This window comes from Cucurbita moschata, unplaced genomic scaffold, assembly GCF_002738365.1.
Source record: "Cucurbita moschata cultivar Rifu unplaced genomic scaffold, Cmos_1.0 Cmo_Scf00028, whole genome shotgun sequence".
Lineage (NCBI taxonomy): Eukaryota > Viridiplantae > Streptophyta > Magnoliopsida > Cucurbitales > Cucurbitaceae > Cucurbita > Cucurbita moschata.
In genome coordinates, this window is record NW_019268544.1 from 1,052,815 (window position 1) to 1,064,161 (window position 11,347).

Consider the following 11,347-nt stretch of genomic DNA (forward strand, 5'->3'; position numbering starts at 1 on the left):
AAAATTTTGGTTTTATTATCTATTTGTTTGCCTTCATTATTTATTATTATTATTATTTTTGTTAACGTGCTGTTGTTATGTCTAAATAATTTATTTAATTTGTTTATTGTTGTTTTGCTGTACTAAATTATTAGTGTTACTATTTGGTTTGTTAACTTTTATTCAACAAAATTCTTATCCAAATGGAGACAAGAGGGCCATATGCTATAATCTACCTAGTAAAAAGTGCAATGATTGAAGCTATTTCTATCGGTGAAACTTGATTTGAGTTTGAGTTAGAGTCGACTTTTTTCTTGAAAATATTACTAGTGATGTTGCTAAAATTCGTGCATAAATACACTTGAATTTCATCCGGATGAATTTGGTAGCCTGCTTTGCGTATTGCTTCATTACTTTGCCCCATATATTTGTATTAGTCATAATTATATTGTTGAAACTTGCTTAAACATGTCGGCATGTTGGAGAAACTGAAGAAACTGCCACAATTGAGCTGCCAATATCAACAGTTTTAGCGATTTGGTTAGTGGTTCACCAATTATGTGGCGGGCGTGGGTTGGGTTGGAGCATTGTAACCTTCAATTCTTATTTTACAAGTGTCCAAAATTGTACCTCACTTTCCTCCTGGTCTTCGATTCCAAACACCAAAAATGCTAAAGACGAGTAGTCTTTATCCTTCGACTTCAGTAATCAACATTAATGACTAAGAAACCTATTTTAGATTCTATGTAGGGATAGAAAATTCATTTGAAAAACGGGGGAATCGAGATTGTGAATTTAAAATATCAAATACTTGAAAAAGAGAAAAATCTAATAATTATTTAAATGCCATGGTAGGATAAAAATTTCATTTTAAAGGTTTAAACTGATTAAATAAAAAAAATTTGAAGTTTATATATTTTGACTTTTCTTTTCTCAATTTAATATTTATATATATTTTTAAAAGTTCCATTTAATTCTTTACATTTTATTATTAATAAATCTTTAGAATTATAAAAAAACTAAAATATTAAATACAAAAATAATATTTAGCAGTTAAAAAATTGTTGGGACCTTTTTGCCTTGTAACGCCCGTCAAAGAAATGTCTCAGAAGCTTCTTTTGTGACAAAAAAAAAAAAATCCATTAAAATCTCATTCATTAACATCACTGTATTTATCCCTACCAATAATGTACCTTTCTTATTTCTTTTTTCCTTTTTTTTTAATAAAGATAAAAAAAAAATTGTTAGCATCCCGACATTTTCATACCTTCGTAACTTCAAGACACCGATATAAAAGATAAATTAAATTATTTTAAAAAATTAACGAAACATAATATATATCCACAGTAAATTGATTAAAAAAAAAGTCAAGTCAAGTAGGGTGGGTTGCGTGGGAAGCTTAGCAAGGAAAGGAGAAGAAGACGACGGATGATGGAGGATTGATACCAACAGTTCATCACGGAAGAAAGGGTTGAACGAACAGTAAACAAAGCCGAAAGATTAATGATCCTGAACATATATATATATATATATATATATATTATCAAACATCAGGAGAGGTTTATTGATATTTTCATTGACGTTCCTCTAAAATTAAGACCTCGAAATTTTTTTATATATAATTATTTTTATTTTGTGAAAATGTATATATTTATTATGTTAATATTATTATAATTTGAATAAGCAAATAAATTATAACAAGAATTACGGGTGAGAATTATGTTTGAATTCTTGGCGACTTTGATCATGAAAAAATGTTGAAGTCAAAATTCAAAATTCAAAATATTTTTGAATATATGAATTTAACTCTCTTTACTATTTTTCAATTGAATATATTCTAAAAGTTTCTATTTTATATTTTAATTATTATTATTATTCTTTTGATAACTTATTATTTCATGAATGATTCCAAATTTTATTTATTTATTTTGTATACTATGGATATGAGAATTTAAACATCGCTTTAATTTAATTTAATTTAATTAAAAAATGTATATTTATTTTAATGTTTACATATTCATAATTTCATTCTTATATTACATAAATATTATTTTTATTTTCAGTAAAAAGTGGAATTGCAATTAATTCTGACAAAATATATAATTTTTTTTTTTTTTTTGAAAAGATTCCAACAACAGCGGTAAAATTTGTTTGAATAGAGAACACGATATATACCGTGCTTGCCACATAGCCACCAATGCTTAACTCAACACAAAAGAATCTTCGGTCGTCACGTATAATTTCATTCACTCGATTCGTCCAAACATTACTACATTATATCTACACGCAGCATCTCTTAATAATCACAAAACGACATACACACAAGCGTCAACGACCGAATTTGTCGTGGCAGTAGTAAAATTCGAATCTTAAAAAATCTAAAATAAATGGACGATAGCAATAAATAACAAATCAGATCACAAGCCCTATAATTTATTTGGACTAGTTTGCATGGAGAAAGATGACAAGAACATATTTCCATTCAAGAGCATGGAAACTTCAAAGAAATACCTAACTAAAAGCCTTTCTTCCTCATTTCTCTAGGGCTATTGCTTCCTCATCCTTATCTTCATATCCATTCACCTCCATAGATATCAATATATATATATATAAATAATTAAATTTTTATAGAGAGAGAGATGGAGAATTACTTGATTCCTGGGTTTAGGTTTTACCCTACTGAAGAAGAACTGGTTTCTTTCTATTTGAATACCAAGCTTGAAGATGGAAGACATGATTTGAAGCAAGAAATGGATCAAATCATTCCTATTTTGGATATCTATGAATTCAATCCTTGGGATCTTCCAAGTAATTTGCTCTTAATTTTTGTTTCAATTTGTTTTCAATTAGCTATAGATTAGGGTTTCTTGAATAGCTTTCGAACATGGAAGTTTGAATTCGTTCGGGTTTGAAAGATTTCGTCTTTTAGCTTGTTTGGTTGGAGCACGAACGTTTATGAACTTAGAACTTGTTTTGTATTTGGGTTTGAAAGATTTCATCATTTTAGCTCGTCTGGTTGGAGCTTGAACGTCTATGAGCTTAGAACTTTTATTGTATTTGGGTTTGAAAGATTTCATCTTTTTAACTTGTTTGGTTGGTGCTTGAACATTTATGAACTGGGTTTGAAAGATTTTGTCTTTTTAGCTCGTCTAGTTGGAGCTCGAATGTTTATGAACTGGGTTTGAAAGATTTCATCTTTTTTAGCTCGTCTAGTTGGAGCTCGCACGTTTATGAACTGGGTTTGAAAGATTTCATCTTTTTAGCTCGTCTGGTTGGAGCTCGAACGTTTATGAACTGGGTTTGAAAGATTTCATCTCTTTAGCTCGTCTGGTTGGAGCTCGAATGCTTATGAACTGGGTTTGAAAGATTTCATCTTTTTAGCTCGTCTAGTTGGAGCTTGAACGTTTATGAACTTAGAACTTTTATTGTATTTGGGTTTGAAAGATTTCGTCTTTTTAGCTCGTCTAGTTGGAGCTCAAACGTTTATGAACTGGGTTTGAAAGATTTCATCTTTTTAGCTCGTCTGGTTGGAACTCGAACGTTTATGAACTGGGTTTGAAAGATTTCATCTTTTTAGCTCGTCTGATTGGAGCTCGAACGTTTATGAACTTAGAACTAAGGGATGGTGCTAAATTCTTAGTTTTTGTAGGGTATGCTGGGGAGGTGTGTAAGAGAGATAAAGAGCAATGGTTCTTTTTCATCGCAAGGCAAGAGAGTGAAGCAAGAGGAGGAAGGCCAAAGAGATTGACAACTACAGGGTATTGGAAGGCCACTGGTTCTCCAAGCCATGTTTACTCTTCAACCCATAAGACCATTGGTCTTAAAAAGACTATGGTTTTCTACAATGGAAGAGCTCCCCATGGAACCAAAACTGAATGGAAGATGAATGAATATAAAGCTATTCATCCTTCTTCGTCTTCCTCCGCTACTCCCGTTTTTCGGGTACGATCATATTTTAGGGTTTCGTTTGATAATGATTTTGTTTTGTTTTTCGGGTACCAATACTAATTGCTGTTAATATTTTAGGGTTTCATTTGATAACGATTTTGTTTCGTTTTTCGAGTCGATATTGATTGTTGTTAATATTTCAGGGTTTCGTTTTTCGAGTACCAATACTAATTGCTGGTAATATTTTAGGGTTTCGTTTGATAATGGGTTTGTTTCGTTTTTTTTATACCAATACTAATTGCTGTTAATATTTTAGGGTTTCGTTTGATAACTGATTTGTTTCATTTTTTTTTGTACCAACACTGATTGTTGTTAATATTTTAGGGTTCCGTTTGATAAAGGGTTTGTTTTGTTTTTTGTTTTTTTTTATGTACCAATACTGATTGCTGTTAATATTTTAGAGTTTCATTTGATAACGGGTTTGTTTCGTTTTTCGGGTACCAATACTGATTGCTATGAATATTTTAGGGTTTCGTTTGATAGCAATTTTGTTTCGTTTTTCAATTACCAATATTGATTACTGTTAATATTTTAGGGTTTCGTTTGATGTTGCGTAGATCTAGGGTTTTGCATGGTACCATTTGCATTATTCTATATATTATTAAAACAAAAAGTTGCTACTTTATAATATTTCTAAAAAATATATTTATATTATTTATTTGGACAGTTCGAAACATACTTTTAACTTTGTTTCATTTTGACTTTGTAGTTGAGACAAGAGTTCAGTTTATGTCGAATATACAGAAAATCCAAGACTTTACGGTCATTTGATCGACGACCCCAACCACGTGAACTCGAGATAGCTCAGCCCGCTGCGAAGGCACAAGCAGCAACAGCTGAGCTACCGAGCATCGCTAATGAACCTAACCCAACCTCAAAAGCTCCATTGACGGAGACCATGCTGGGCGAGAGCTCTCGAACCATTGCAGAGACCAGTAATGAGCTTATCGTAGAAGCCATGAGGGATGCTTGTGAGCCCATGTGGGACTGGGAGCTACTGAATTGGTTCTGAAAAAAAATCCATTAAAAAAATGGTAATAAGGTTATTAAAAGAACCATTTAATAGCTATTAAGCACTAATTTTATTTAAATTTGTGTTTTTATTTTCTTTAATATAAACTTATTTATATTCGAGATGGAATAAATATATTTTTAGTCTCTATTTTATTTATAAAATAGTTATACCCTTTTTTTTAAAAAAAAATCCCATTTTTATTTATTTTTCTGATTTTATCGGTTAATATATCTGATTTATTTTATAATATATATAAATAAACGGATATATTTTTTATTTGGATATCAGCAAACTAATATACACGTAATTATTATTCGTATTTGTGGACTTAATTTGAATAATTATTTATTTTTTAAAAATTATTTTTTACAGATACAGTATTATAAAGGCAATGATAATATACTCTCTTACGGTTAATGTCAAGTGTATCAATAATTTATTAGTATTTACTTAAAGATATATTAGTATTCATTCATAATGCATTTTAAATAATATTATTATCGTATTAGTCGACTAATATACTTTAAAATATTGAGTATATTAAGTCGACTAATATGCTAAATTTGTTGAAAAGGGTAAAATTGGAATATTAGGAAATTTTGAATTTGAATTATTCTCCAAAATATGAAAAATCATGGAGATTAACAATATTTTATCTATTATATATAAATTAAAGTAATTATTTTCCAAAATAAATATATATATATATATATATATATATATATATATATATATATATATATATATATATAATATTTGAAAATTTAGAAATGGAATGAAAAAAAAAATTAAAGAAAATAGAAAAGTGAAGTCAATTTGGTTCGTGGTGTTAGAAGTCTCCGTGAGTTGCTGATGGAGACAGACCAAAAAGGCAATGAAATGAGTGGAAGCTTCCTCACTCACTCTCTTTCTTTCAATTATTGGTCGTCTCACTTGACTCATCCTTTTGATCGACTTTTGTGATAGCAATTAGAGCTCGTCCCTTTGATCGACTTTTGTGATAGCAATTAGAGCTATGACTCATCCCTTTGATCGACTTTTGTGATAGCAATTAGAGCTATGCTCAATTGAAACACGATTAACCTGTGTTAGATTTATAAAGTTATGTTTATAATTATGTTAGGATATTAAATAAATATGTCCAATTATTTTTATATGAAAATTTTCTTTTAGTTTAATATTACTAGAATAAGCTAGAAATTTTGATCTCTCGATAATGGTACATGCTAGTTAATTGAACCGAGTCTATTCAATATTTCTACCTCTCGGGAGTCTCTTTGTAGGATACTTGGCTAAAATGTGATATGTTAACCGAAAACCACGCATCTATAAACAAAAAAGTGTTTAACTTATTTGTATAAAAGTACATTCAACGAAAATTATTTCAGCGATTCGAGCATTTCAACGTAAGCGAAAAGAAAATGAAGAAAACGGGCACTTCTATTATCATACATTAGATTGATTTACAACAAAGATACTTCGAGCTCGATCTCCCTTTTCCAGTGCTAAGTTTCATCTTGTTATACAAGGTCTTGAATCAACTGTTAAGAAGACCACGCATTAAAATTCAACGGAGGAAGTTTTTACATTCATCGTAGCACTGATTTGCTTCACTAATGGATCACCAATCATCTTCAAGGCTAACACGGTGGAAGCACAATACGGTGCAAACAAAAATGAAGAACGAAACGAATTCTATGAACATGGCTCCTGTGTCGATCATATGAGCATGCCTGAGGATAATAGGAATTGCCAAACTCCCCACGGTTGATGCTCCCGTCAAGAATTTAGCAGCACCGATCCATCTTGAAGTCGCAACGACACGCATACACGTGTTGGAATGAAGGGTAGAAGTTAGACAATGAAAACAAGGACATCATAGTTCTAAAACAAAGCATGACACAAACATATCTGGATTACATGGATGAATGCTTAAGAGATACTTACCCTCCGCCATCTCGACTAGTCAAAAACTGCGTCGACCCACCTCCGAAAAATAAACAAGGCATTGGAACAAGCACATACATCAAAGCTGCAGAGCAAACATGATTAGTAGCCATTAAAAGCTATCTAAAAGGAAACAACAAGCTTAATGCTCACCTGATAACAGAGGCCACCAATTGTTATATAGGGCACAAGCCTGCCATGATGATAACAAAAACAGATGAACAATGAATAATAAATGGTTCACAACTTGCCTAGTTTATAAAACATGGAAGCTTTTTACGGGGATCCTCTCAAAAAAAGAGTCTTTGATTAGTGCCTATTGCCTGCTAGAATGGGTTTGTTGTTTGTTTACTGATCCTTTAATATGGTCATTGGCTTCTAAGATAAGTATTTAATGCTTTTAAATTTTACAGAGAATTTAATTCCTTATATTTTTTTAAAGAAAATTAATGATTAGAAGTGTGAGATCCCAAATGGGTTGGAGAGGGGAATGAAACATTCCTTATAAGGGTGTGAAAATCTATCCCTAGCAGACACGTTTTAAAATCGTGAGGCTGACGACGATACTCAATGAGCCAAAGCGGATAATATCTACTGGCAGTGGGCTTGGGCTGTTACAAATGGTATTAGAGCTAGATACCGGATGGTGTGTCAGCGAGGACGCTAGGCCCCCAAGGGGGTGGATTGTGAGATCCCACATCAGTTGGAGAGGGAAACGAAGCATTCCTTACAAGGGTGTGAAAATCTCTCCCTAGCTGACTTGTTTCAAAACTGTGAGGCTGACGGCGATACTTAATAGGTTAAAGCGAATAATATCTGCTAGCAGTGGGCTTGGGCTGTTACAAATGGTATTAGAGCCAGACACCAAACGGTGTGCTAGTGAGGACGCTGGGACCCCAAGGGGGGTGGATTGTGAGATCCCACGTCGGTTGGAGAGGGAAATGAAGCATTCCTTATAAGGGTGTGAAAGTCTCTCCCTAGTAGACGCAAATAAGTATACGAGTAGGTGTACAATTCTATTTTGAATTATTGAATGAAACTACAAAATCACTCAACAACTTCTTTGAATTGTGCGACACAACAATAACCTTAAGTGTGATGCTTGAGAACTCTAAGGTGATTCTTACAATCCCTATCTGCAACCTCTTACAACTTAATCCTACAGGTTGCTATCCTACAGACAAATTCTGGATCTACTTTGTTTGTTTCTCATCCTGCATCAACTTTTGACATCAAACCAACATGTCAAGTAGGATATCAAAAGGCAATGTCACCACTCGTCATCGGGTTGCTATCCATATTCTTACTCCTCGAGTCCAACCGTAACCACACAAAGGTAATTAATAGGTAGATAAGGAAATATATGTTCTCCAACCTACGCTCTTTCAGAAGACCAGGAACAATGTTATAAAACATATATTAAATTCTAAACTTGAGATATCTTTAGATTACAATAATACTTAACCACATCTTCTCTTTCTGCTACTTTACAGTGATTAAAAGCTTCGTCGTAAGGATACAGTTACTCTACATACGCTTCATAAACTAATTATAATTTTTTTTTTTAAAAAAAAACATGTGGATAAAATCTAAATCATTAATTTGTGCTAAATTCTGTCAGAAGAGCTATAAAGTTTAGGATTCGAATCAATACTATCAAACCAATTTATTTTACAGTGACGCAGCAGAACGAGTACTATAATATCAGTAAGATATACGAGTGTACAAAGCATACCAAGATCTGTAGCAAGATGCTTGATGAAAACATAAACGCAAGCCCAGCTAACCTGCACAACCGAGAGGTGGTGGGGTGTCATTTACATTTTTTCATAAAGTTAGACATCAGAATTAAGAACTAAGTAGTCATAAATTTGACTTACACTGCAGATATGATGAGATTCATCCATGTTCCCCGAACACCACGAGGCACCAACCAAGGAAGATCAAGAACATTAGTTAACATTAAATTAAGATACAGAATGTCAAAATGAGCAACAAATGGACCAATGGTTTAAATGAGACTCCAACAGTAGTGGTACATGATAATGAGCAGCAACCATGATCACAATAATTGACAAATATAATAATATCTTGAAGCTAGAGAAAAGGGTCACTTCATATCGACTGGCTGAGAATGATTTTTGATCTAATTCATGGGTTATTAGACATGGATTTTTTTCCTTCATAGACAGGCTTAGGTTTTGCAATCCCAAATGAAAATCAGTTTAGGATCGTGGGATAATTTTCAATCCTATATCAAGGGTTTTGCATTTTCTTGCCCCACAGACCCTATAACTATTTATAGGAAGAATAAATTATGTCTTCGTATAAATTATGTAAAGACAAAGGAAACATATATATGTCCAAGCCTACCGCTAGTAGATATTGTGAGATCCCACATCGGTTGGAGAGGAGAACGAAACACCGTTTATAAGGGTGTGGAAACCTCTTCCTAGCAGATGCGTTTTAAAAACCTTGAGAGGAAGCCCGAAAGGGAAAGTCCAAAGAGAACAATATTTGTTAGCGGTGGGCTTGAGCTGTCATAAATGGTATTAGAGCCAGACACCGTACGATGTGCCAGCCAAGAAGACTGAGTCCCGAAGAGGATGGACACGAGATGGTGTACCAGCAAGGATGCTGGGCCCCGAAGGGGGTGAATTGGGGGTCCCACATCAATTGGAGAAGGAAATGAGTGCCAGCGAGGACGCTGAGTCCCGAGGGGGTGGATTGTGAGATTCCACATCGGTTGGGGAGGAGAACTAAACACCCTTTTTACGAGTGTGGAAACTGATTAGAGAAGGGAACGAGTGCCAGCGAGGACGCTGGGTCTCGAGGGGGTGGATTGTGAGATCCCACATCGGTTGGGGAGAACGAAACACCCTTCATACGGGTGTGGAAACCTCTTTTCCACACCCTAGGGCATTTTATACGGGTGTGGAAACCTCTCCCTAGGGCATTTTTTATACGGGTGTGGAAACCTCTCCCTAGGGCATTTTATAAAAATTTTAAGGGAAAGTAGACAATATCGGCTAGCGGTGGGCTTTGGTTGTTACAAACGAAAACTAGGACATGCTAAGTTCTTTTGTCATTTACACATGCCACTTCTCGACCCATCTCCGTAAAACTCAAGAACATCAATGAACATTAAACAGAGATAATGGATCAATGAAAATTCAGCAGAAACTAGCATTTCCTATTAGGCACAATTTTCCCAGCCACCTTCATTCAAAACTCTAGCAAAAACGATGCATTTTACATGGATATAAGAGATCAAACATAAAACCCTCGACAAATTCACAATAAAATAAAACTTCTCTTCCCTAAAATCCCCTATTTCGAACAAATAAAATGTCAGGGAACGAAAATCCATCCTCGAAAAGCAGGTATAAGACTAAGCTAAGCCACATGTTTACCCAGACAATCTCAAATTCTAAATCACCCAAACCCAAATCGACTAGAACATTAGATCACCGAAATTCAATTCAGTAACATGCTTACTATCGCAGATACACAAATTATTATTGAGCAGCGATGTCTAACTTGGAAACTGTACCTTCCAATGTCATCGTCATTAATAACAAGCTAGAAGTTCCTGCAGCAGTGATCCGTGAAGATTCTCGCCCCCGATCGCGACGAACAAGGCAAGATTTAAGCTTCTGGCCAAAGGACTTTTATCGCTTATTTTATATGCCTTCGTTTTCTTAATTCAAAATTTTAAACCTTAATCCCTAAATTTTCTAAACCATTTGGTCCTATAGTTTTAGTTATATAATAATCAGCCTTCAAAATTTTAACAAATAACAATTAATTAAATATGTATGGTAAAAAATATTTTTTTAATATTTAACTACTTCTTACTTGCAAATCAATAAACTAATTAATTTCATAATAAAAATTAACATTTAATTTTGATTAAATTTTATATAATAAAAATTAAACTATTTATACAATTTGTTATTTTATAAAAGCTAACAAATTATTTTATGTTATAAACTTATTTTTATCGGGTTGAATTTAAATTATATACCATTATAAAAATACGTCCATACTCATTATAATTAGTAGTAGTTGTTATTGTATCTATAATTTTTTTTTTCTTTTTAATAAATTTGCACTAAATAAAATGTATTTTAGCAAATAATAATATGCCTTTTTAATTATATGTTTCAAATAATATAAATTTTTAAATAAATTCTTTTTCTTTTTTAGATGATATATATTATATAATTTAATTTCGAATTAAACGAAAAGAAGCAAATAAACTAATAAATGATTTAAACTTTAATTATATAATAGTTTCGACAATATTAATGATATATTTAAATTCCTAAAATTTCATAACCAATCAATTTAAACATTTATTTTAAATAATTGACAAAACTACATACTTAATTTAAAATTGATACTTAATAATAGGTTACTCGGGTTGAGTTGGAAAAATCTTTTGGACTAATTTAA

At 32.6% G+C, this 11,347-nt stretch overlaps 2 protein-coding genes across 3 annotated transcripts; one reads left to right on the forward strand and one right to left on the reverse strand.

Annotated features, from left to right (window-relative positions):
* The first annotated feature begins 2,618 nt into the window (after nt 1-2,618).
* LOC111463503 (NAC domain-containing protein 90-like) lies at nt 2,619-4,974 on the forward strand. Its single transcript, XM_023107461.1, has 3 exons — nt 2,619-2,787; nt 3,629-3,921; nt 4,637-4,974. The coding sequence occupies exons 1-3, from the start codon at nt 2,619-2,621 to the stop codon at nt 4,937-4,939; spliced, it is 765 nt and encodes a 254-aa protein (XP_022963229.1). The 3' UTR covers nt 4,940-4,974.
* A 1,390-nt stretch (nt 4,975-6,364) lies between these two features.
* On the reverse strand, nt 6,365-10,584 carry LOC111463596 (vacuolar protein sorting-associated protein 55 homolog). Of its 2 annotated transcripts, none has more exons than XM_023107600.1 (5): nt 10,443-10,584; nt 8,625-8,676; nt 7,043-7,082; nt 6,890-6,974; nt 6,365-6,747 (listed from the first exon to the last, which is right to left on the reverse strand). In XM_023107600.1, exons 2-5 carry the CDS (start codon nt 8,655-8,657, stop codon nt 6,564-6,566), a joined length of 342 nt encoding a protein of 113 aa, XP_022963368.1. In that variant the 5' UTR covers nt 8,658-8,676; nt 10,443-10,584; the 3' UTR covers nt 6,365-6,563. The 2 variants fall into 2 exon arrangements, with proteins under 2 accessions (XP_022963368.1, XP_022963366.1); XM_023107598.1 differs by lacking the exon at nt 10,443-10,584 and adding an exon at nt 8,770-9,265.
* Between the last annotated feature and the right edge of the window lie 763 nt (nt 10,585-11,347).

Excerpts from the sequence above, each read along its gene's own strand:
- LOC111463596 (XM_023107598.1), bottom strand. The coding sequence starts at position 8,852 with ATGTTAACTAATGTTCTTGATCTTCCTTGGTTGGTGCCTCGTGGTGTT. Across the intron at positions 6,975-7,042 it reads TTGGTGGCCTCTGTTATCAG|CTTTGATGTATGTGCTTGTT; the intron begins GTGAGCATTAAG and ends TTTGCTCTGCAG. Across the intron at positions 6,748-6,889 it reads ACTAGTCGAGATGGCGGAGG|ATGGATCGGTGCTGCTAAAT; the intron begins GTAAGTATCTCT and ends TGCGACTTCAAG.
- LOC111463503 (XM_023107461.1), top strand. The coding sequence starts at position 2,619 with ATGGAGAATTACTTGATTCCTGGGTTTAGGTTTTACCCTACTGAAGAA. Across the intron at positions 2,788-3,628 it reads CAATCCTTGGGATCTTCCAA|GGTATGCTGGGGAGGTGTGT; the intron begins GTAATTTGCTCT and ends TAGTTTTTGTAG. Across the intron at positions 3,922-4,636 it reads CCGCTACTCCCGTTTTTCGG|TTGAGACAAGAGTTCAGTTT; the intron begins GTACGATCATAT and ends TTGACTTTGTAG.